At 49.0% G+C, this 25,314-nt stretch overlaps 1 protein-coding gene and 1 long non-coding RNA gene across 12 annotated transcripts; one reads left to right on the top strand and one right to left on the bottom strand.

The window, feature by feature from the left end:
* The first annotated feature begins 383 nt into the window (after positions 1-383).
* Positions 384-15,817, top strand: LOC107319573 (uncharacterized). Its single transcript, XR_014934681.1, has 7 exons — positions 384-638; positions 1,375-1,474; positions 9,733-9,946; positions 10,446-10,532; positions 10,961-11,008; positions 12,260-12,347; positions 14,262-15,817. It is a non-coding gene; the product is annotated as an uncharacterized LOC107319573 (long non-coding RNA).
* Positions 14,794-25,251, bottom strand: C15H3orf18 (chromosome 15 C3orf18 homolog). 11 transcript variants are annotated; one of them, XM_085516611.1, is made up of 6 exons: positions 25,167-25,251; positions 24,579-24,667; positions 23,281-23,693; positions 21,913-21,938; positions 20,458-20,587; positions 14,794-15,089 (listed from the first exon to the last, which is right to left on the bottom strand). In XM_085516611.1, the coding sequence occupies exons 3-6, from the start codon at positions 23,512-23,514 to the stop codon at positions 15,018-15,020; spliced, it is 462 nt and encodes a 153-aa protein (XP_085372737.1). In that variant the 5' UTR covers positions 23,515-23,693; positions 24,579-24,667; positions 25,167-25,251; the 3' UTR covers positions 14,794-15,017. The 11 variants fall into 11 exon arrangements, 10 of the variants coding, with proteins under 10 accessions (XP_085372737.1, XP_085372732.1, XP_085372729.1 ...); XM_085516606.1 differs by lacking the exon at positions 14,794-15,089 and adding an exon at positions 16,220-18,850 and having other exon boundaries at positions 23,902-24,721; XM_085516603.1 differs by lacking the exon at positions 14,794-15,089 and adding an exon at positions 16,220-18,795 and having other exon boundaries at positions 24,579-24,721.
* Positions 25,252-25,314: the final 63 nt, after the last annotated feature.

Raw genomic sequence — 25,314 nt, 5'->3', positions numbered from 1 at the left:
TTACTGGAGGATAAATACAACCGAGTTGCTATCTGCAACCCCCCTGGAAGCAATCTATGGATTAAGCAGCTGAGGAAAGGATTGGGGTGGGCAGTATTCGTTGTGAGCAGGCAGGCTCCCACCTGCTGGAAGCACACAGCCCCATCCAGAGATCAAGCTGGCGGGCAGAGCAAGATTTTTTTTGCATCACGTCGGGTTCATCTCTCATTCACATGCATCATCACAAATATCAGCTCTGACAGCCGCTCTCTGTGCAATGAGTGTGCAGCGTTTAGGTTATCAAGATCAAAGCCTGTGTTTGTCCCTGGACTTTCACCAATTAAGGAGAAAAAACAATGCTTATCAGGAAAGCCTGTGTGAAGGACACTGCTCCGGTGATCCCTGCTTTTCCATCACTTACCCTTGCTCAGTGCTATTTTATACAGCAGTCCTATCTGGAATAAAGCTGTGGGAAGTGCCTGGCACTGCGGTGTTCTGGTGGGTGCATGTTTCCCTATGGGGAAGGAAAAAGGATGTGCTGGAGGTCAGAGTGCTGCTTCCTGAGCTGCAGAAGACATAAGTGGCCCAAAGCGCTTGAGGTCACAAGAAGGTGAAGCCGGACAACTTGAAAAGCAAGAGAGCAGCATGTGGAGAAGAAGGTGGGAAAAGAGATAATAAAATAAAACCCTAAGAACAGATTTAGCAGCAGTTTTTGAACCCGCTTTTCCTCGCGTATGATTTCTAACAGCTTGCAATCAGCTGAACGCTTGTGCTGTTTGTGCAGGCGTTTGGCCATCTCTGCTGGTCCCGCGTTGCATGTGTTGGTTACCACTGGTTTCCGAAATCCCCGACTGCACTGATAGGTTCCTAATAGGGAAGAAATGCTGCTGTACCTCTGGGAAATGCATGGGGAGAGTGTCGCTGCGTGGTGGCACGGGGAATTGCATCCCACTCGTGTCATGGTTTTGTTGCTCTCTTTTGTGCTGTAAGAAAAATGCTAAAAGTGCTACTTATGCATTAACGATATTGCATATTTTACAAGGGCTGCTCCAAAAGTAATGCCTCCTATGTTATTTTGCTGCTCTGTGATGTCAGAGGTGGACAGTGGTGGGATGGCAGTAGAGACTGAACATCACTGGCAAAAATGCATTGCTAATGGTGATGGTATTTTGTAGCTGAGAAATTGCTCTTTCAAACAGTGTTATTGTCCTCCCTGTATTTGTTGTACTTTCCATGGAAGTAATTAGGAGGTGTTACTTTCAGAGTTACTTAAGTATATGTGGCCCAAGACAGTTCCACTTCACTCATTGCAGCCCAAGCAAAGCAAAAGGTTGGACACCTGTGTATTAAAGCATCACTTTGAAGTTAATGGGCATATTCCTGATTTCTCCCTAGGATGTGGGCTGTTCATTATAGAGGAGCAGGAGCAACACTTCATGCACTCCCATTTTGCTGTCTTTTGCCTTCTTCTCTCTCTCCTGGTCTTTTGACAAAGGTAAGACAAAATATGTTCTTCTATCGTGTGTGTTAACATCTCAAGGGAGAGTGAAATGAAAGACAAGAGCAGGACACAGAAAATACTCTGCATCCTGCAGTTCTCTCTCAACAATCTGCACACTGTCTCAGCCATGGACAACACAAGTTTCTCCTGCTCAGGGTCTTAGGACTGTGCTGTCTTGCATCTTTTCTGGCAATGATGGGGCTGCACCATCGTCACCCCCCAAATACAGAATGCATTCTGCACCCAGCAGTGCTAATGCTGAGAGTGAAACCTTCTTACTCCCCTGCCCTGCCATCCTCATCATTGGTCACTGGCATTACTTGGTAGCTCTCGCTTCTGTGATTGCTTTTCAGTGCCTTTTAGCTCTAGGTCCTTACATGGTACACCTGTGGCTAAGGAATTTCCTTTGGTTCTGCTCTGGAGAAGGGAATACATCCTTCTGAAGCTCAGTGGTTTGTTAGAAGGTTGAATGGGCAAAACACAACACAAAACACCTTGCTGGGAGCATAGCCTGTGGGCTGTACCTGTGCTGTGCAGCCCTGCAGCTAATCCATCAGCATGCTGCCTGGTTCTTTGCAGGCATCTTTCCAAAACAGCTCAATTTCATGAGCTCTTCAAGCCTGATCATAGGAGAGTTGGTGGCATTCAGAAATATATGTGAATTTCCCCCTGTAACCCTTTTTTCCCACTCTTTTAAGACCTAGAAGGGTTCCAGTAAATGTCTTGAAGCTTCACGCAGGTTCTGTACTGCAGAACTGAGGAAGGGAGCACAGTGCATATTGCCATCAATGCTCCTGAATTAGCTTGATGCAGTGTCTGTAACACATGTCTGATTTTCTTACTGGGATGTGCAAGAAAACTTTCTGTTAGGGCTGCTGGCCCTGAGCAGGGCCATCTCCAGGCTGCTTATCACAAGGTCTCCATAGGGCTGCCTTGAGCAGCACCTCCCCTGCCTGCAGCAGAGCCGTTCCCACTCCATTTGTCATTCTCAGTGATCATTCCCAGGCCTTTGGTTTTTGAAGACTTTCCAGCAAGTCCACAACTTTCAGCTTTCTTGAAGTGAGATTTTGCTGCCCTGTGTCATTGGGCAAGTTGGAAATGCTGTTGAGCATCATGTGAAAGAATTAAGAAATATAGCATTATGGAGCCCTCTATTACAGTGATAAAATAGAGCATAGCAAGTCTATTCCTTATCATGTGGAAATCACACCTCAGCCTAATCTCCAGTTAAAATATTCATTAATACAGCCAGAATGACAAATATATATGGAGTAATTACTGTGGCGCTAGTTTTCATTACAGTTATGAGAAGCAGGCTTGTGCACATGAGAGCTTCTGACAAGATCGGGATAGCGGTGAATGAGGACCTTTTATTTACACCTGTCTAACAGAAAGGGATTATACACAAATGAATCTATTGGTATTAGCCTGCGTGTATCGTGCTGTACCATAGTGACCAGCCTGGTTTCTGGAAGAGTGAAGATAAGGGATAGGAAGGCAGGCAGAGGCTTGCACTGTGCTATGGTAAAGTCAGGATGTCTCCTAGAGGAAACTGGTATCTGTCTCGCAGCCCTGGTGTAGGGTAAGTGTCAATGCAAACACAAATCTGTCTGGGGACAGAAATGGGTCTCAAGAATAGAATCTTTGCTAATTTGGCTTACTTTCTTCTCTAAGGAGAGGGAATTTGGAGGATTCCTGCACATCCTGCTGCTGCTGTTTTTCTGCTGTTGGCTCAGCTCACACTTGTTCCTCCTTCGTAAGGCTGCTTCAAGAGGAATTTCTTTAGGGGATGCAATCATGAGCAGCCTTAGCCCTGGCCAGACGCTGCCCTTCTATGTAGCAGCTCCTCCATGGGGCTCTGAGAGCAGAAGCAGGGAGGACAATATCCGGGGGCATCTCCCTTACTAGGAAAGGCTGGGTGACCTGGGGACAGCCTGGAAAAGAGGAGACTGAGAGGGGATCTTATGAATATCTAAAGGACAGGAGTCAAATGTATGGGGCCAGGCTCTTTTCAGTGCTTAAAGGGGCTGTGTGATCCTCAGCTGTTAAACCACAGGAGTGACACAGAGGAATTAATTTTACCTGTGGTTTAAAGGGGGTCAAGGCAGCTTCTGAAGCAGAGCGCACCATTTTGGTGGCCCTCTTAAAAGGTGCTGGTGTTTGAAGCTGAGGAAAGAAGGGACACAGAAATAAAAGCTTTGCAATGTGAGGCTCGAGAAGCTCATTCTGCTTAATTAAATTATTCTTATTTTTATTTGAAGAGTAGTGTGAGTGGCCTTGATAACAACGTAGAAGTATCACCGAGCAGGGGAGGTGGGGAGCAGGTAGGGCCGGGTGCTTATCTGAGGGAAGGGTGATAAGAGATGGCGCCTGCAGCCTGAAAGCACGGGAATCAAACTGTAAATGAGGCATCCTGTTAAAGGGATTAATGCTGGAACATGTGTCCAGGGCTGGTGGCACATCCCACATCCTGTTATGTCCTTAAAACAAGAATACATCATTTTCTAGGTGAGATGCTGCAGTCCAATATAAAAGACACAGTCTCGGGCCAAGGGTAATGATGGGATGGTGGTGATGTATATACAGAATGTTCTAAAGCAGCGCCCTGCAATCGGTCACACAGCTTGGTGTCCAGATGGGTCTTCAATATCTCCACAGAAGGAGATTCCACCACCTCTCTGTGCAGCCTGTGCCAGTGCTCCACCACCCCGACCATAAAGAAGCTCTTCTGCATGTTAGTACAGAACTTCCTATGTTCAAGTTTTAGGCTATTGCTCCCTGTCCCAGCACTGAGAAGAGCCTGCCCTCATCCATTTGCCTCCCAGCTCCCTTTACAAACATCAGTCAGATCCCTGATCTCCCTTGGACACTGTAGGGACTGCTCTTCTGAACTCCCTGCTTTTGCTAATGGAGATGTGTTGAAGAGCCCATATGTGTCTGACGGATACCAAGGCGGTCACACAGTGAGTACCTGGGGGAGTTTGGCCAGGGTTTGGCTAAGGATTGTTCACATCATAAACAGTGTCTAAATCAGAGCCATGCAACATCTTCTTTCTCAAGGTGGTCTCGCTTGCAGTGAGGGCATTACGGGGCGGCTGGCTGTTGGTGGTCGGGCTGCGGGTTCCTGCTCTGTCACTACCGGTGCGGTGTGATTCCAGGCAGCTGGGAGAGCGTGGTTTAACTCTCTGCCACTGCTCAGGGCTGCCATTAGAAGGGGAGCACCGGCAGTGCTCGCACCGCTTACCATAGCAAGAACTGGGAGCGCTCTGCTCGCTGCGGGACTCCAGGAATGAGTGTGCACAGAGGCTCCGTGTAGCTGCTCCTGCCTGCTGGGCTCTGCCTCCTGCCTGTGGCTCTGGTGCTGCCAGCTCCTCTCCAGGTAACCTCTCCCTTTCCTACCGCCTGCTCTGCAGGGCTCGTCTGCAAGGTGCTGGGGTTCGGAATCCACCTCTCAGTAATAGAGGGTCTGTGAGTGGGTACAGCCCCAGATTTGGGCTGCCCAGCACCTGGCAGGAGGCACAGAGCTGCCTCCTGGAGCTGTGAGTGCTGTTGTGTTCTGTGGGTACCCATGGCCGGACTGACCATAATGGTAACTGCAGGTGAGCGAGGCTTGGTGCCTCCTCAAATAAGAGAGGACTTTGATTTCAGTAGCCACAGATTTCTCTTTATCCTCTTATTTCCCTCCCCAGATACTGTTGTTTTTCTCTGCTGTTAACATTTCTTTTTGGTGGTGGTGCTTGGACAAGGACACCAAGAGACAGGAGAGCCCTTCAGTGCACATCCAGGACTCCATACAAATTCTTTAGGGCAGAGTCTGTACGTGTTCCTTATGTGTAGTGGTAGGATGTCTGCAGGTTGCATGGAGGCATTAAATGTTACCATATGGCTTGGTAATTCTGAAGGGGGATCTGAGACCTTGGGCCTGATCTCAAGACTTGAGGTCCTGGTGTTGGTGCACATTTGTTGGATGGAGATGGGAGCTGGGCCCTGTGTGCCAGTGTGGGGCTGTGGAGAGGTGCTGTGGGGCTCAGGGCACAGAGTGGTGGGCAGCTCTATGCCTGGGGACCAGCCGCCCAAAGCTGTGAGGGAAAGCACCTAGACTGGTTATTTATGTCTGTGATGTGATTTACAAGGCTGTGACTGTTAACCTGCTTTTGCCACAAGCTTGATTTAGTGGCCCAGAACTTCCTCATTTCCACAGAAGAATCTGCCAGATAAGGGGTGCCTGCTGGAGGGCTGCTGGCACCGAGGTGCTGCACTGTGCTGCCCTGCTTCTTGCATAGAGGACTCCATGGGGCACCGTGACGGGCTGCAGGACTTCTTGCTCCGGGTGAGCTCTGGGAAGATGTGAGCATTTGATTTCTTGAAGGTGAAAGTGATTTCTTGTAACACGAGTGCAGATCATCCCTGCGATCTCACTGAGATGGAAGGTTTCTTTCTGCCCTGCTTTCTTAGTTACCTCCTGTAGAAGCCTTTTCTCCTCCTCTGTCTGATGCAGGGCTTGGGCCACATCTTTCCTCCTCTTGCAGTAGGGGGACTGAGAGGGACCACATTCACATCAGTGAAACCCGCTGGCTTTGTTTTGTCACACGTGACAGCAGTGGGAGTTGTGCTTTGCAGGTATTTTTTCCTGTTATTTCAGACAGCAGCAGTGCTGAGGCTATAATGAGGGCTCTCTCATAACTGTAAGCGTAACTCCCATTGCTTTTGGAGAAAGGCTTTGTATTCTGTACATGAGAATTGCAGCTAAATCTGCTGGCATAGTGCTAAACCCCCAGCGCCCCGTGTCACACTGCATTTCTCCCAGAGATGTAACACAACATTTCGCCTCCCCGGGGAAACAACAGGGATGGGTTCTGCTGTGTGATTTGCCTCTCCAAGTCAGCTCCCTGTTCCCAAGGCTCACTCTGAAGTCTATGGAAAGGGAAGATCCCCTCAGGAACAGTAGTTGTTCCAGTACCACGTGTTGGTCTCCAGCTGCAGTGCCATCAGGAAGAGATTTTCTGCCCTGAGAACTCAGGTGTGGGAGAAAAACTGCCTTCCTACAGCTCATCTTTGAGGTGGATGGGAAGCACCAGGCCATGCAGCTCCACTGGGACTGTGTCAGGGACACCAGATGCTTTGCTTCAGGTGAGGGCTCCACAGCACAGCAAAGGCCTGAGACTGCCATAAACATGTAGTGGCCCATCTGCATTGTTTTTAGAATGCATGCAGGCTGAGATAAAGGTTGCCTGGGGCTCACAGTCCTGTGGGTGGGTTTTGTAGATCTTATGGCCCTCCTGGATGTGCAGGAGGGAGATCAGCACGGCTGGATGCTCCCCCAGCAGTGAGCACAGCAGCCCTAGAAAGCATTCTTGGTTTTTGGTGTGCAGTGAGAGTTGGTATTGATTTGTTTTTCTCTCTGTGTGAATGGGAAGCTATTATTACAAAGCCTGAAGTAGACCTCCAATGTCTGCCTTTGCTTTGTTCCTTCCTCTCTGTTGAGTCATGTAAGCCCTACAAAAGCTCAAAGGAGTGATGGTTGTATAGTTCTGCTTGTGCTGTCCTTTCAGAACAGGCTTCGAGAAGCACATGCTTTTGGTGGGTGATGGGAAGGATGCACAAAGACACAGCAGTCTGTGTGCTTTCGTGCCCTCCTGGCTGCAGAGAGCCTGCCCGGTGTGTGAGAGGCATTGCAGAGCATGTCAGTCCAGCAAGATGTAGAAAATGATCATCATGCAAGAAGTGGCTTTCATTGCAGCTGGGGAAAAATAACTTCTGTACGCAGTGGTTACTCCCACTTGATTATTGTCACGTAAGACCTTGATTTAATGCAGGTTTCAGTTAGAGGAAGCTCACGAGAGAGGTTGTGTCAGTAAGAGCAATGGCTGCAATGCCTGTCATAACCTCACGCGTTCCTCAGGAATAGAGAACAAGGGCTGGAAGCTCTTCTGCTGCCTGTGCCAGAGGTGGTGTCGGGCTCTGCGTGTCCCGTGTGATGTGAACAAGCAGACAGCACAGAAGAATAAATAACAAAAATGCTGAACTGTGCTGTGCTGATAGGAGGGCAGCCTTCTATCACCCAGCTATAGGTACACGCGTTATCTTTGGCAGTGCCCGCCACACCCCATCATTCATCCCATCCCTTATGCTTTGGCGATACCTGGATAAATGGGAAGAAAAATGTGCATATATTTCTCAAGGACATGTTTGTGTTTCCTGCATAACTTTTCTGCGTTAACATTATGACCTGAATAAAAAGAGGCTCCAACCTGCTTTCCAGAGACTGCGTTCCGAGGCAGAAGCCATGTTGTCAGAGCAGCTCACCTCCTGGCAGGGATCTGGCCCACACTTACCTGCTCTGGGTACACCCACTGCCTTCCTGCAGGCAATGGGGCAGGCTGGGGCTCTCCAGACATCAGCCACCCCATGTGCCAGCACAGGGCTAGAGGAGGCACAGTTCTGAGCAGTAAATGCCAGCAAATGGAAGAGGAGCTGGACTGGAGGGCAGAATATTTGTTATCATCTCAATTAAGGCCCTCTTGTCATTGTAATGTGAGCATCTGATCAATCTACAAAGCTCTAGTAACAGTTTGTAAAAGCATAGCTTCTCTCTGAAGAAGCCTGCCAATGTGTTTCATGTTTATCTCTCAGGGACTTGGTAGCAGCCCTGTGTAGCTTGCAAGTACAAAGTCATGGGTTTTTTCCTAACTGCCTGCCCTCCAGATGCAGCCTGAACCCAGAGCTGAGCTCTGTCTTTCCATCAGCCTCTGATCAGAGGTTCTGATAGAAGCGCTCAGTGTGCAGCAGCACCTGCAAGCTGGGCCCCAGCAGTGTGTGCAGAGGGCTGCCAGGGCTTTCAGTAGGTAGCTTGGAACTGTAACCAGCTCCTGCTCTCCAGCATCACTTTGAAAACAGCCACACAAACTGCTGCTGTGCCCTTACAGTCACACTGATGTTATCACCTCGGGTACAGCCTGCTGGAGAGACAGAGCGCTCAGCAGCACTCAAGGCAAAAGGCTGACAGATCTGCTTAGGGATGCTGTTGTTATCTCTCATTGTTACAGGGAGAAAGAAGAAACCACACAAGTGGAGCAAACAGCTGTAGAAGAGGAATAGAAGAGCTTCTAAAGGCAAGGCAGACTGGACTTGCAACCTCCAGCTGAGAGAAGGCAAATGTTTTGTACAGCAAGGATGCTGCTTTGCCAATAGTGCTGTTACCAGCTATTTATTTTGTAGTGAGCAAAGTGAATTCATCCAGCACTGCCAGCTTCTTCCTCCTCTTGTGCAAGGAAAACAAGGTCTGGGAGAGGTCATCAAGCTGGCAGCTGTGCTCACCTTGTTGGCTGGGCTTTGACCCATGTGCAGGGAAGAGAAATGACTCCACATCCTATGCTGTCCCAGCTGAGCTTCTGCTCAGGGTCCCTTCCCTCCCACACCTGCTCTGGGTGTGAGGCTGTGAAGGCCTGCAGTCAGCCTGCTGTCTTTCTGGCTCAAGCAAGGAAAGTCTTAGGTTTCCTATGTACTCCCATATGATCTTGGTTGTCTGGGAGCAAATAAGTCAGTTGACTCTTTGCAACCAAAGCAGGCACTAAAGGGGAGTGTGGGGACTGATGATCCTGCTGATGCAGATCTTGTGTAAGACCAACTAGCACTGAGAACTGAAGCAAAATCCATGCCTGGGTGACTAGCAGGTAGTGAGCCTTGTGCAGGACCAGAGGCTCAGTGCTCTGCAGTGGGTCAGCTCATCACTCCTGTGGTCCCAATGGTGCCTATTCAACCTGTGACAGGGAACAAACTGGCAATGCAGCTCCAAAGCCAAATCCACTTCTTTGACAGTTTGTACCCTAATACATCCCAGTGTAAGGTGCTCTTTGCTGTGGTATCTGATAATGCAGGAGCTCTAACTGAAGCTTTACTCTTGACTGTGGTTGTTATGACTTCCCCACTGCCACTCTGCCCCCATCTGCTTCCTGCCCAGACCAAGGAAGCCAACAAAGAGGGACTTCAGGGAGGAGAAGACATCTTCTTTGTCAGCCTGGATAAATCTGGCTAGCAAGGGAGAAAGATAAATGCAGATATCAACACGTTCACTCACCTGTAGCAATCACCTCCTTTAGCTAAAAACCCCCAGAAAGCCAAGGAATGGGCTATGTAAGAGAATGGTCCATTAACATTTATGCAGCACAGTTGTTTCCAAATGTCTGCTTAGTCCCAAGCTCTCCCAGCTGATAAAAACAATAGCAAGCTGTTACACCTGTCTTTCTCTCCAGCCCTGCAGATAGAGGAGAAACTATAACGGTATTGGGAAGGAAGGAAGGTGAAGACAAGTTACCTCTACTATTCCATGGGAAAATAAACTGTTGGATTATTGTCTGGAAACTGCGAGGTGCCAAAATGAGCAATGAGAGGCCAGAGAACCCTGATCCATCCCCACTGATTGAAGGCCTGAAGAGAAAGAGGGGGAGACCAAAGAAACAGCCACAGGTGAGTGTATGTCACCCAAAGATCCTGCCTGAGGTGCCCACTGTTAATCTGGTAGGATCTGCAGGCAGCAAAGAGCAAAGAAAGCCAAGGTTTTGTGTAGAAAATACTAATGCTATTCAGGAAAGCAGTTGCATGTGTGCTCTGGGGTATCAGCCCCTGGTGCCAGAGGAGCCCCAGTGTCCACATGGAAAGCTGCTCAGACCAGGGAGAGGGGTGGGAAGAGCTGCTCAGGTCTCTGCTGCAGTCTGGAGGCTTTTGGGTGTCACAGCCCTCTGCCTCTACACCAGTAGTTGGATGGAAGGCAACTGCAGGCTGTTCTCACCCTGTTCCAGGTGCTATGGTCAGGATCCTGGCAACTTATCCATTTTCCCAAGCCAAAATGTAAAAGGAATTAGAGGCATTGCTGCCCATCTTCTCGTGTGTTTCAGCATCAGGAAAAGCAGAGACAACCAGGTAGGCTTGTCAGGAGTGACCCTGATGAATTTTCCCTTTATTGCAGGAGGAGGCTTTGGGACCAGTGCTGGAGAAGAAGCCATGAGGAAGGCCAAAAGGAAGCAAGAAAGTGAGCAGTGTAACTGGACAAATGGTAACAGTGAATGGCTTGTGTGCTTTACCAAGGGGAGGAGAGATGCTGGCTGTATGAGAGGAACGAGGGGTTTCTCTTATGATGGGGAAACAGGGGAAAGCTGCCCCTATTGTGGTTCATCCTCAGCTGCTGCCGTTGGACCCACCAGTTCCTGCAGCCTTTGTCTGAACTCCCCCAGCCCTCCCGTGCTGCCCCTTTCTGCTCAGCTCTTCCTGCTGCAGTTTCCATGCATGGTTTCCATGTAGTGACAGTCAGTGTGATTCCATGGGCGCTTCCTCCTCAGCTGTCCCCCTCCCCCAGCTTTGGCTCCTTTTTTTGCTTGTCCTGCAAGAGCTTCATGCAGAGTTCACTTTGACCATGTTAAGTGTGTTAGTGGTGGTGCCCAGCAGATGTAAAAGCTGAAAATAGATCTGTTGTTTTCAATGTAGGTAGAACCTCCTGCTGGGAAGAGACCCCGAGGAAGGCCACGCAAGTGGGTGAGTGCAGGGCTCAGTCCTTCTCCTCTCCTCCAGGCACGAAGCTTTGGGTGGGAGTGGGAGGTTCTGCTGTGTTAGTTCTCAGTCTCTGCAGTGACACACAGCTGATGGTCTCACACATGTGGGAAGCTCTGAGTGCCCTTTCAGTGCCCCAGCCCCATGGCTCAGCTCCCATAGCAGAGCCTGTTTGTAAAACACCTGCTGTAGAGCTGTTTGGTGGTGGCAGTGAGGGGCTGTGTGTGTTCCTGTGCTCCTTTTCCTTTCAGAACCATAGGGTTCTCAGGGTTGGAAGGGACCACTGGAGGTCCATCAGTGCCAACCCCTGCTCAGAGCAGCTCTTGCAGAGCAGTGCTTTGGGTGCCCGGCCTGTAAGCATCCATAGTGTGCTGAAGTCCTTCCCAGCACCTGACATCTCTGATGGGTACCGGTGGAACAGGCAGCACTCTGCCAGCCATTCTCTGCTGTTACATACAGCAGTAACTGCCATTCTGGGCTTAGGAGGGGCTGAATTCATGGAGCTGTGTGCCAGAGCTGTAACGTAAGGCGTTGCTGCACACAAAGACACGCAGAGCAATCTGTCATATAAATCTTCATCCTTTGATGCGTGCCAGTTTACTGAAGATGAAACTTTTCCCCCACCGACTCTTTTGTTGTAATGCTTCAGAATGTTTTGCGCTCACTTTGGTTAATGAAGCATCACGATGCCTCAGTTTAAAATTCATTTAACACCTGAAGAGGTTTTTTTAGGGGGAGGGGAACCAGTGCAGAAGAAGCAGAGCAGACCTTTGGTTTTGAATTTTCAGAGGACAAAACACTTTGCATTTTAGGACAGGAAACTATCCTGAACTATAAGAGGTGATCTCAAGGCTGAAAAACCAGTTCTCCACACTGGGGGTGTTTTTCAGGGTGTCATGTCAGACATGCTCAGGATGGACTCAGGTGCCATTCAGAGCCTGGTGTGGCTGTATGAGGACACGACATGCATTGCTGCATGGTCTCATGTGCATTAGAATCCTATAATGGCCTGGCTTGAAAAGCACCACAATGATCATCTAATTTCAACCCCCCCTGCTACGTGCAGGGTCACCAACCATGAGGTTATAGGAAGGACACAGCTCCAGCACTGCACAGCCTGGTGTAGATAGCACTGATTAAAAGCATCGTGCTTTGCATCTACTTCATGTATTCACAATTCTGTCTCTCGGTACTGATGCCACATGGGTGTTTTTGTTCTGCTGTATCTCCTCACAGCCTCAGCTGGTGGCACAAGGAGCATCTCAGGAAGGCAGTCCTCAGGGCAGCGGTGACATGGATGTGAACTCAGCGCCTGCCACGCAAGGTTAGAAATTAGACAACCAGGATCCCCCAGGGCTCAGTGTGGAACAAACCAAGTGTGCCCCCACAGCTGCAGCACCAGCTGTAATCCTTGTGCAGATCCAACCAACAGAGGGGTGTTTGGAAGGGAACATGGGAGGGAAACGCGTCTCTTCCATCTGATTTGGTGGTGCCTACTTGAACAGAAGGGGAGGCAGAAAGCAGGGGATGGGAAGAGTCTCTATATTTATCTTAATAAGAAGTCGTTTATCTGCAGCGATGGCTGCTGTTGCAGTACAGCTGAGTGGAATTGTCAGGCTGTGTTAAAATTGAGAGCCTGCTATCTTTACGTGAAGGTCTTACCTAAAACTATGGAGAGCCCTCAGCATTTGGGATGTGCTGGTGTTATGGATTTGTGCCAGTCTCTTTCTGGCAGCTGTGCTCTGTCCTTCCAAGCTGTGCCCTGTGGCAGCACCATGGGAGATGCTCATACATCAGCAGCACAGCAGTCATGGCACTGGCATGTTTCTGTACAGGGCTGGGAGCTGCATAAGCTGCTCTGAGATGAGGTGACAGATAACTGTGTCACTGTCATGGGAACACATAAATGCACCATCCAGAGCTTTGGATGCGCTGCAGCTGTGGAAAAGTACAAATTCAATCCAGCCTGTGCTGCTGAGGGCTGCCCTGAGCTAAGGGCCAGCAAAACCTGCTTGCAGCTGAGCCCTACCCCCAGTGAGCATCACAGGAGGTGATTCATTATGTGCTTTCCCCTGAGTGGGAGGTGGCAGAGAGCCAGCAGCCCAGGAGAGACAGATGTTGCCTTGCTTTGCCATGTGGTCAGCACAGCTGCTGTTACACAGCAGCACACTGTGTGAGAAGCAACCCAACTGACACCAGGTGGCCAAACCAACCCCAGGTTCTTAGAAAGTCCCTGGAAATGCTGTGTAATAAAACTCTGGAGCAGTTGCTCAGTTCAGCTTCCTCTGGGGCTCCCACTCCCATATCGCTTCCTGCCACTGAGCTGTGCATTGACAGCTCACCCCCTGCACCTCCCAGCAGTGCTCGAGCATCACCCAAACCCACAGCCTGTGTGAGTGTTCCTTCTCCCTGCAGTCCGAGTGGGCCCAAGGGCAGCAGGTTGAGCATTGCTTCCCTCCTGTTGCACTGAGGTAGGACCAGATGTGATGGAGCAGCACCTCTGTGGGTCGGGACTTAACTTGCTTATACTCGTGTTGCCCTGAGATCTGCTACCAGGACCCTGCAGCATCATCTTCTGCTCTGGGCACAGACAGAGCTTCTAGCAATTGTGGGGTTGATCAGTTTGCTTTTTCCTTTCAGGTGAGGGGCTTTGAGCCCCCATGTTGTGGGAGGACACGGAGGAGCCGTGTACCTGCTGATCCTTCAGGCTGGTCCTGCACAGCTCTCAGTGGGAAAGGAATTTGTCCTGACTTCATGTCTGAAGCATTAAAAAGAATTCCCAGAATAAACACTGACCATCTCCCTGCCCTTCAGTCAGGCCTTTCTGGGGAGAATGAAAAAGAGCTGAATGAGAAATGTGCAAGACTTACAAGCCTGCCCTGGAGCAGCAAAGAAATAAGAGCTTCTTTAGAGTTAGCCTTATATTTTTCCCATGGCCTTTGCAGCTGGGTATCCAGCTCTGATTTTCCCATGTGTGTTTGCATAGCAAAAGCCATGGAACTCCACACAGACTGTAGCTCAGAGGCTCTCAATAGCCTCACTCAGAGGCACACTGCCAGGGGCTGCCATTCACATGGGGCTTCAGCCTGAAGCCAGCAGAGCAGCACGGGAATGCTGCTGAGGAGTTCTTTGAGTGCTCGGGAACAGATCCTCACCTCCTTTTAACCTCGCTCTGGCTCTGCAATAGGGCATTTGAGCAGAGCTCTAACCCTCTGTCTCCCATCATCTTTCCCTATAGGCATCACTGGAAAAGATGGTTTCAAGCCCAGCAAAGCTACGGCAGTTCGGAGGTCTCTGAGCAGCATCTCCACCACAGCTCAGTAGTGTGCTGCCTGCTCACGTCCTGCTGGAGCCAGAGGACAGGCAGGCAAGCAGCATTCTTACTGTTGTATTTCAGATTGTTCTTTGTGATGATTTCGGCTGTGCTTTCCCTCCTGTTGTCTGCTGGTTTACCCCAAACATCCAAGCAGAAACTTAAGGGACAAAACAGCAAATGCCTTCTCAGGGAGATGCCTTTCTCAGTTTGCAGTCCTTTTTTTTATTTTTTTATTTTTTTTTGAGGATAATAATCTTTTTCACAGTTGTTCAGTTACACAGTGCCTCGTGCTGCCACAGGTAGTGATAGTTCAGTAGGGTGATAGTGATGTCTCAATTAGACAGATACAGGAGAGATAAACCAATCTGGACCATTGGACTTGTATCCTATCACCTCTGGTACAGGACGGTGTGATCACAGGAATTAAATGTTGATTTGCTCATGGGGACTGCATGTAAAAGACAGAGATCTTCCCTCTCTGTACCACTAAGGAGGAAAAGAACCCCAAAACCAACTTGATGGCATTTCCAGCTTACCTCCAGTGGTCAGCGACTTGGATGCTTCAGAGGAAAGCTCAACCCCAGCACCTCAGGGACTGACTGAAGTATTTCTCCTGGTGTTATCAGCTCAGGGCCATCTTCCATACCTCGCTGTTGCCTTGTGGCGCAGCCCCTGAATTTAATAGTGACCTTCATGAACATGTTTACAGAGCTTAGTCAGCCCCTGGGTTTCGTCACTTCCAAGGAGTGCCTGTAAAGAACCAAAGTGACTCAATAGCTGCTGCTTCGCAGAGCGTCAGGATGGAACTGAAATCACTGTTGCACCTGCATGCATGATGTGCTCTGTGGGGTCCTCTAGCGTTGCAGCTGTGCAAATAAAAGCTGGCTGCTACCGAGCAGCCAACAGCGCACTCAGCTCATGCTTCCAGTGTCAAAGAGCATCTTCCTACATCCTGAGGAATGGGGATATTTCCATTATCCCCTTGCAAACAGTGAAATCCTGATGGTATTTTCCATCTGGAGGATGCTCTGCTTGCCTACTAAAGGAACAAATGGGGTGTTTCAATTATCTTTGACAGGATGTAAAATTGGCCAGCTTTACAGTGTTAAATATTTAAACAGAACATAATTGGCTTTAAATTTATGGCAGCTCATAGCAGAAACCCATGAAATGGCAGTATGTATTGAACTCATTTGTTATCCTTTCATGGGGTCCGTTTCCTTAGCAGGTATGTATTTAACACAAGGAAATGTCTGCAGGCAGAAGAGTTAAGAGGAAGGGCTGACTGGGGACAGAGAATAGAGGAAAAGCACTTCTTTCTTTATCCCTCTCAGTCACTTTGTCCAATCTGCCACTGGAGCTGTGTTCTCAGCTTTGCCCTATCAGTAGTTTGGGCAGCATCAGTTGCAAATGAAGAGTTGGCAGTTTGCAAGCGAACCTTGGAGTTTATTTTTAATAAAGGTCTAAAACTTTCAGCACCTCCGGCATCTGCTCTGCCTCTTCTGTGTTTAACAGCCCCAGCGTGTGCTCCTGTCACTGGACACACTTGTTTCTGAATGAGCATTATAAAACATGGTGCGGTTACTCAGGAGCACCCACGGACCCATCAGAAAGCAGTAACCAGCATGAATGATGCGAGGAAAACCGCCCTGGTGTTGGACATCCTGTGTATCTTCCAGTACCTTGTGAATGTGGATACAGGATAATGCACCTATGGAGGTGGTGACTGCAGAACTTGCCATCTGAAGCCTTTCATGCTTCCTTCGGGCTTTGAAAGAAGAGGGGAGTTCACTGTGTACATATTTCCCAACAGGGACTGAGGATGAACCCCACTTTATCCCAGAAAATGTAAATAGGGAAAAAAAGAAAATCACGCAACGTTTCGTGTAAATTCTTTCTTTATATTTCAGTGCTTAAAACACAGAACACTTGAATTCAATGACGTCAGAATGCTTTTGCTAGGCTGCATGTATACTTCCAAGGACTGTGAGCGAAGGTGCTACTGAACTACAAGAATACTCCAGTACAAGCCCAGCAAATACCCACAATGTTCTTTTAGTCTTATTTCCCATACTTCTTTAACCCAAGGGCAGTCGTCACAGGACAAAACCTACTGCTGCAGGAAGAAGAGTTGAAGGGAATTCCTCTGCAGGAGTGTTTGTTGTACGAGGTTTATCTCAGCACTGACACAGAACGAGGTGTGTGGTTTTGTATTGCAGCTGGCACATGAGCTGCTCAGAACTGCACAGTGGTCTGAGGAGACAGCCCGGCATAGGTTGCCTTTTGTGGAGTGTATGATGACAACAACACAAGCTTCATCTAAGAATTAGAGGGATTGAATGCTGGCAGGTTGGGACAGCCATGCACCACTGCCACCACTCGTGTCCCTGCCCTGCACCAGAGCACAGGAGTGTGACAGGCAATGGGCGCCTGCTGCTGAAGGGGGGAATCTGAAGTCTCTGCAGCTGGTTGTTCTCAGTGAGCACTTGGAGGAGGAGGGCTGCGGAACGTGGCTGCTTTTTTAGCTGCTCACCTAAGACCCAAAGACAGTGGCCTCCAAACTTAGATTACATGGACTATCTCTGCCCATGTCCTCCTTGCAATGGTCTCCCCCTAGTGCCAACACTGGCAGCCTGGGAATGCTTCCTGCCATACCTTGCCAGGCGTTGAGGACAGACCATTTTCTATGGGTGCTGATACTTCTATACTTCCCTTTCAGAGCTCTCTGGTTTATAAGGAAGAGAGACTGAAAAATTAAAGCAACTTAGTCCTGCAAAAATGTCAAGAGGGAAGTTGGGTCAATGAAGAAGGCAGGGCTGCTGAGCTGTGCCCTGCAGGGGTCAGTGGCATGTGCCCAGAAAAGGGTTTGAAAGAAGAAAAATCAAGGTGGGGAGCAAAACACAGCACTTAGGAGAGCAAAAACTAACCTGGAGGCCCAAAATTGCAACAAAGCATCTGTTACCTGAATTACCACTGGTGAAACCCCTCCTTACAAACAGCTCACCTGTAGATCTGCATCCAAATTTTGGCTGGCCCTGATTCCCTGTTAATTAGCACTGTGGATGGAATAGGAGGACGTGGCATCTGCCCAATGCCATAGCTGTACTGGACCCTCGAGCAGCCCTTTCTGCCATGCTCTGTGTTTGCATTGTGAGAGCACAGCACAGACCAGGCTAACATTTCCTAGTCCCTGTGCTGGCCAGCAGCACCCTGGGCTGGTGGCCACCAAAAAAGGTTGCAGAGAACAGTGCTCACGCTGCACACCAAGATAGCCAGAGTCCCCTGTGCACCCCCTCCCACAGACCTGAAGGGAACACTGGCTGAGAGTTGCTTTGGGCTTACAGGAGAGCTACTGGCTTACCTGCCAAGACCCACCTTCTGCATTAGCAAGTAACATCAGCAGGGAGAATACTCTGCAGGTCTGTCAGATAAGGAAGTAACCAGATGTTCAGCCACCTCTGGGCAGACATTGTAACATAGAGCCAAGACCTGCTTTTTCTCATTCAAAAGTTCAAGGCTTAATATTCTCTCTGCTGAGTAAAACTTCCCTGAGCTGAAGCAGGCAGGAGATGTGGTACCAGAGCCCCAGTTCTGCTTGACTCCTCTCTCTGGTGCAGGCACCACCATTCCTAGGTCAGCAGCAGGGAGTCACATAGCCAGACATGGCAGCCCTGCTGCCAGCCCTGTGGATCCTCCTCTTTCTACAAAGCAGCCTTAATTTGGGATACTCGGTCACTTCCTCAGTTAGGGTGTTACCAGCCAGGTGTTCACCATTTCACATTTTAGAACTAGTGAATTCCCTGTGCTGCAGTACCAGCCCAGGCATGCATTCATCAGCATCACACAAGCCACATGAGGAAAAGCCCATGGTATGCGTTTTCCCCTGTGTGCCTCTGATTTACCACTCAGCTAAGACCACCAGTTTCCCCAGCTGAAGAAGGCTCTGTCACCAGTCACCCTTCCAGCATCTGCCAATGCTGTGGTCGCTGCACAGAGACTCATTCACTGCTCTCGTTGGGAACTGGTGGCACAAAGCCAACAGGTAAGCTGTCTGGAACATGCATGTCTCCTCTTGCCTTGATCCAGAGAGCACACAGATGTGCTCGGGTAAGTTAATCTACAACAGTGAGCACTATTTCTAAGCACACAGCTTGGTAGATGGTGTCAGTCAGCACCAGCCCGGAACCTGGAGCAGCACAGCAGCTCAGGACCTTGTAGTAGTAATGGACACACCAAAAACTGCTACTGCCATCACAAAGGGTTTCCTTCCCAAGTGGTGTCTGTTCCCAGTGCGTGTGCCCATCTGCAACACAACCCAGCAGCGTGACCAGCTGGGCTCTGTGACTCAGCCACACTCGTGAGAAGTCTCTGGTTTGGTGGCTCCATCGTCCCCAATCTCGGCACAATCCCAGAGCAGGGGCAGGTGCTGTTCATGCATTGATGGCATTGGCAACGTCTGTGAACACAAGACGGCTGGGTCTTTGGAGGGTTCCTTGACTCGCCAGCAGAATCTGCATTGAAGCAGTGAAAGATGAGACCCAGCAAGTCTGCCTTACCTTGGTGCACAGCCCTGTAACTAGATTCAGCTCCTTACTAAGGACAGCAAAGCTGGTAACAGAGCTGGGAGGCATGTTCTGTGAGGACGCCTGGACTGTCCAGTCTGGAGAAAAAGTGACCTCACTGCTCTCTGATATATAAACTTCATGTTTTCCCCATCAATCCTCTCCTGTGAGCACTATGCTATGCTTTCATACATCTGTATTTCTCTACTTTCCAAAAATGGTGCATGGAATATGCCCATATTCTAACACCTCTTGCATGTTCTTTGGCAGGTTGGGAAGTATCCCTCAAAGCAAATTATTTTATAATTACAGTTGTACTCATCTGCTTCTTTCTTCCCTTCTGCCCACACCAAGCTTGCTACAGGTTACCTGAAAGTGTCAAACATGTGAAAACTGAGGCCTGTTGGGGAGAATTCCTGCTTCTGGAACTGGAAAAGCAAGGAAGGAAGTGAGCAACGTGGAACAGCTGGAGGGGAATTCAAAAAAGGAGACATATCTACTCTAAGGGGAGGAAGCACCACTTGCCAGAAGACGTACCTGCTCCAGCTATCCCTGCTGGCTGTGTCTTTGAGAAAGGCTTTTTGTGTGTGATAGCAGTGACAAAAGAAACAGAGAACACTATGAAACTAACTGCAGACAATAGTGAGAGCTATTTCTCCCTATTTCTCCTAAGTCTTGGTACAAGGGGGATGGACCTCGTGTGAAAGACTCATTTGGACCATTAACAACTACTGGCTTGGCATTCACAAGACCTTGTTCTACACTTGTAGTCGTCAGCAAAGCAGATATACCTTAAAACTGTGTGGAAATATCTTATTTTCAAGGCCAGCACCAGACAGCCTCAGTACCTTGTGAACAGTGAAGCCTCCTCTCCCAGAAAATGGCATTCATCCTATTTGCCCTAGGCAGTAAATTGTTGTAAACTCAAAGTTAACTGATGAAATTACCCTGTTCTCTCTTGTAGCTGAGTTGTGCCAGCACTTACCCTTCCCGGGCTTGCTGTCCTAATTGCCTGACTCTTCAGACCATCCTGTCTCTAAAGTGTTCAAGGCCCCCATCTCCAGTGCTGGGTGAGGTGAAGGGAGCCCTCTTGAGGTCATACATGATTTTCTTACAGTACAATCTTACAGAAACTTCTCACCTGTATGGGAACTGTTGAATCACAGCCTGAACCACTGATTGAGCACCTGGGGAAAGGACTCGGTCAGCCCCAGGAGCACAGGTGAAGGCAATTCAGTTATGTGATAGGAAGGGTGGAGCCTGGCTGCACCTCTTTTAGACTTCATTTAAGGGCTGACTGCCAGTAGGAAGCATCTCTTCTTGGAGATTCTTCCTTGGTGAAACTTTCCCCTAGAAACCTGGAATCTTCTGATGTGAGTAAATAATCTTCTTCCCTTTCTTTATAGCACCTCTGTAATGTGCCAGTCCTTCTGTCATCACACCTTTGCTGTAACACCTTTCCCACTGTAATATCTGTCTAATTGCTACATCATCAAAATCAGGGCAGGTGCCCATGGCTGCAGTAATACCCTAGCTGTTACTACTCTGCTGCCTACCTTGCTCTGTGATGCCTGGGAAGATGCTGCATCTCGCCCATGTTCAAGGAGCTCCTGCTCCAGTTCATCCTGTTCTTCAGTGGGATCAAAGTTGTACATTGGCATGAGCTGGTGCCGTAGCTTCTCCAACCTGCCCATGGAATGGAAAGCAAAGTCTTAGTTGAAAAGCTTAATAGACAGGGCAGATGTTCAGATTGTCTTCTCTGTTTCACTACTGAGGCATTTTGCACGCTGTTTTTCCTACAGCATGGGGATTTGGCTTTTGTTGCTGCCTGCTGGATAGTTACATTCCCCCTCTTATGGGAATGAGGATAAGAACCTGCTACACAGCTGGCAGAAGTGAAAGATGCCTAGAGTACAGCTCCAGGGATTAATTGCCTTTGCTAATCTATGTTGGCAGGCATTATGCACAGAGGAGTCAAACAGGGATAGGAACTCAAAATCCAGCAGACCTTAAAAGCTCAGGACAAGCCTTATGTATTGGGAAAAACAAGAGGGTGGAATGTAATGGCTATGCATTTTGCAACTCCTCTCCCTGTCTCTCTGCCCATTACATCCAGCCCTGTCACATCATACTATGCCTGCCAGAAGAACTCTGTTTTTAGCTCCAGCAACGTAAGAGTAGTACTTCAACTATGGACTTGAAGTATATAATAAAAAAATGGAAAGCAATAAATAGAAAATAGGCAATTGAGACTGATGCCAACACAACCATTATCTCCAGCAGCTCTGTGTTTACAGGACCAGCATCAGCTCCTCCTGGAGCAGTATCCAGATATGGGCTTGAAAATGTCATAGTGGACAGCAATGCTTCTTGAAGGTCTGTAGCCCTGCCATAAGGAGTAAGGCAGGGAAGAGGCACCACATCTAAAGGCTGTCCACCTCTGTCTCTGCTGTAAAAGACTGAAGAATCAAGAAACATCTTCCTGCTTGCTGCTCTCCTCTATTTTCAGCCAAGAGCTTAAGAAGGAAATTAATACAGTAAGTCTTGGACTAGAAAGCTGCATCTCTGCATTTTGCTGCTGGCATTGCTGTGACTGAAGCTAAAGAGGCCTTCAGCCTTGCAAGATGAGCATCACTGGCTCAGGCTGTTGGAAAGCACAGATCAGGGAATGGCTGAAATGAGACCCACATTTCTCACAACAGTTTCCTGCTTCTTTATCTACTCATAATCCTTTCCTCTCTTGTAGTGTAAAGAACTTGCAGGATCCCTAACCTCCTCCTGCTCAACCATGTTTTCCTTCCCAGAGCTCCAGAGGAGCCTCTGAAGCTCTGCTGCTAAAGGTGGGCCAACACCAGGAGAGCAGGGTCTCTGCCCTGCATTATTTACCTACAGATCCTGTTGTGTTCTCAGACACCATTCCTCAAACCCTCCTCACCTTCCCCTCTAATTCCTAGCTCTACCTAGATTTTGAATCACTGAGTTCCCTTCAGCCAACAGGAGATGTTACTTACCTCTTCCTCTTCCTGATATACAGAACCTGCAGGAGAAAGAAAATCATTGTTTCAAACATTGGGACGGGGAACAGCTCAGCTGGGAGGAGGAATTTGGGGCACCCACATAGGAGGTATAGCAAGTCTGATGTCAATGTGCACCAAAGCAAAGGAAAAGAAGTGACAGAAATGACAACTGGAACTGACTTTTCATATACATAAGTGGAAACTTGACAGTGCATCAAGCCTGACACTAGTGCTACAGTGGCCTGTTATTAGGTGTGTTAGTAGTAGTCAGAATATTAGGTGTATATTAAGTATAGCTCAGCAGATCTCTAGTGGCTGGAGGCCATGTGCTGCAGTTTTAGAGTGGCTGAAGAAAGTTCCCTTTAGTATTCTCCTGAAGATTTCCTCCAGCAAAGAAGCAGTTACCCCCTCCCCAATACAAAGGGAAGAAGGAAAGAGGGCATGCTCAGTGACTTGCCTCGTGTCAGCCAGTAAGAGGGGCTGTCCTGGGAGGGAAGTGAGGCTTTTGGCCTCCAGAGCCTTGTTCTGAGAACTACGAATGCTGGCTGTTTCTCTCGGGAACTTATGACCACTTCCAGGACAGTGTTTCCAGGTTCTCTTTAGGGGCTTTTGGAGAAACTCCTCCTTGGGTCTGCAATGAAATTTTGCAGTAGTCCCTTTCCATAGGCTCCTCTGCTGCTTGTATTAGTGAAGCCCTTCCTCACATGAGGAACGGGAGCTTGCTGCTACCTTCATTCTCTGTTGGTAGGTAAATGATCCAGTTATATATTGAAGGAACTGCAGTGCTTGCATTGTCTGTCAGATTCAGAACTATGGCTGTTTATTAATGGCAGGGTTAGTTACATGCAGCAAATCCTTGAGGACTCTGCTGATACCCGAGCAAGAAGAACCTCAAAAATGCAGTCTAGAATGAGTCCAGCAAAAATGAACTCAGGCTGCTTCAGTTTGAAAAGACATGCCCACAGAGGAGACTAACAGTCTCTAAGTCTGCTTTAAAAGTTAAGTTGGATGAACTTTCCAGTGGGACACTGGTGTTGACAAGTTTTAAATCAATGCAGCTGTTCCACTTAACAAGTCAGAACAGACTGACTTGTTTGTCAGTCTGTCACTGCTTTGTGTTCTATTAACTGAACATCCTGTTGCTATTAAAAATAAATACTGATGCTATATATGGTTTCCTCTAGGCCTGCTGAGCAGCCTGCTCTGCCTAGATGCCAGGGTGACAGAAATACTGGAGCACCATTCCTACCAGTTCTAGGTGAGCCTTTAGTATAATATAGAAATTAATTCAAATCAGCCTTAGAGCCCCTTTGCCACCCTTCACCCTCAAAGGACAGAGAAAGATTTAGCAGTGTCTCTTACCATAGCTACAGCCAGCCCAATCACAGTAATGATCCCAAAGGACAGCAGCATGGTGCTCATGCCGGGCCCATTGCTGGCCACGTCTGGGATTTTGGTGCTGTTGAAGCTCGTAGTCTCAGGGCTCGCAGTAGCTGTTTCTGGTACAGTTGCATCCAGAGTTGTCCCTGCATCTGGTTTGGTTGTTGTAGTGCTGCTGTGGTATAAGTCATGTGCAGAGGGTGAGCTGGAACTCATCCTGCCAGCTTATAGTGTCTTTTACCAAGCTGTTGTGCCCTCCACTCAAGAGAAAGGTGCTGGCTACAGCAGCAGACTGTTTCCCTTCATTTCAAGGTCCCTCACGTCTGATCTACTTCATAGACTTCATAGCGTCCTCACCGATGGCTTTTCTGCACAGGAATGACACGAGTTTCTGCCTAGGAAAGAATGAGAACAGATGCACAGTGCAAAGCTCTGAGGGACAGGATCAGCCTTTTCCAAAGCTCCCACTGGACTAGGACAGTTGTTGAGAGCAGCTCACGGGTGCCCACCCAAAATTTAAGAATAAATAAAAGTGCATTTCTCAGTGCTACTGAAAGCCCCCAAAGTCCTGCCTGGTTCAGCTGAGGTCAGTGATGCACTCACCCCTCACTGCTTCTGCTCGGCCTCCTTCCAGCAAGTGGCAGAGCTGTGTAGTGTCTCAGAACCCCTCTGTCTTCAGTCTGCTACAGGATGAGCCAGGCAGCTTCCATCCATACCAGAGTAACGGCACCTTTCTTCTTCTCCTCTCTTGCTTTTAACTTACATTAAGTTTCTGAGATTTCATCCATCAAAATGGCACTCAGCTCTGACACTGATCTGTATTTTGGACCCAGTAAAACTCATCCCAAAGTAGAACTTCCCTGTTGTGGTGGTGACTGGTAACTCACTGCCCCTTCCACCCCTCCATTATCCCTCAGCCCATGTGCTCTGCAGAGGCAGCTTCTTTAAAGCAGTGGGTTGCACTGGTCCCCATCTGCTACTAAGGATTGTATTTCTACAGCCTCCCATGAAAGCACCCACACAAACTTAGTCATGCACCACTAATTATCAGTATTAATTTTAAAACGGGTCCCATTTTGGATCGGGGTTGTGCAATTTGACAGATATATTCGTACTGAAAACACGAAAGGCTTTAATTGTTTCACGCTTCTATTGTGCAAATGATCAGGAGTTGCAAAACACCGTGGGATGATCCCAGGGGAAGCATTTGCACAGCTTTGTTTATAAGATCTCTGTATGTAACATCAGGGCAGCAATTACTTCAGTGAAAACACAGCTACCTCTGGAGCAGAGGAGTGCAGACCTCGAGAACTACTGCAGCACACTTCTCATCGTTTCTCTGTAGTTCAGCAGACGTTACATCTCCAAACTGGAATGCAAAGGGACACGGGGGTTAACGAGCTGTGAATAGAAAAAGATGTGCCTGCAAAGAGAAATGAGCCATTGTTCAGCTCTGCCGTTCTATTCTGGGCAAGGTTATTGCGCACTTCTCATTACTGCGCTGCCTCTCTGCCGTCCGTAACTGCATTAAGCAGCGTGATTAACATCTGTCACCACCAACTGAAGCACCAACACGCGGTCAGCTCACACCGTGCTCATCCCGCACATCCCTGAGCATGCGGGTCTCACCCTATACATACAGATACCCCGGGCACAACTTTGTGAAGCGGGAGCTGCTGGGAGATGGCGTTACTAAATGAGCCTGAGGCCTCCGCTGCCCGAGCGGCAGCACCGCGGAGCTGAGCCCGGCCGGCCCCGGCTCCATTCGCCGGGACGGCTCCTCGCCAAGGCCGGGAAGGTTCGGAGCCGCCCCGAGCTTCGCCCCGCGGCCCAGCCCGCCGATCCCGCGCCCCGGGGCCGCCACTTACGGAGCGCTCCCGCTGCAGCGGCCGCCGCCCCCCGAGCGCCGCCGGCGGTTGGGCCGCGCCCTCGGCCTCAGGCCGCGCTGCCCGCAGGGGGCGGGACGGGACCCTCCGCACGGCTCCACCGCCTAGAGGCCGGTAGCCCCGCCCCTCT

This window comes from Coturnix japonica, chromosome 15, assembly GCF_054131305.1.
Source record: "Coturnix japonica strain WE chromosome 15, WE-NBRP24, whole genome shotgun sequence".
Classification (NCBI taxonomy): Eukaryota; Metazoa; Chordata; class Aves; order Galliformes; family Phasianidae; genus Coturnix; species Coturnix japonica.
This window is presented reverse-complemented; position numbering and strand designations above follow the sequence as displayed.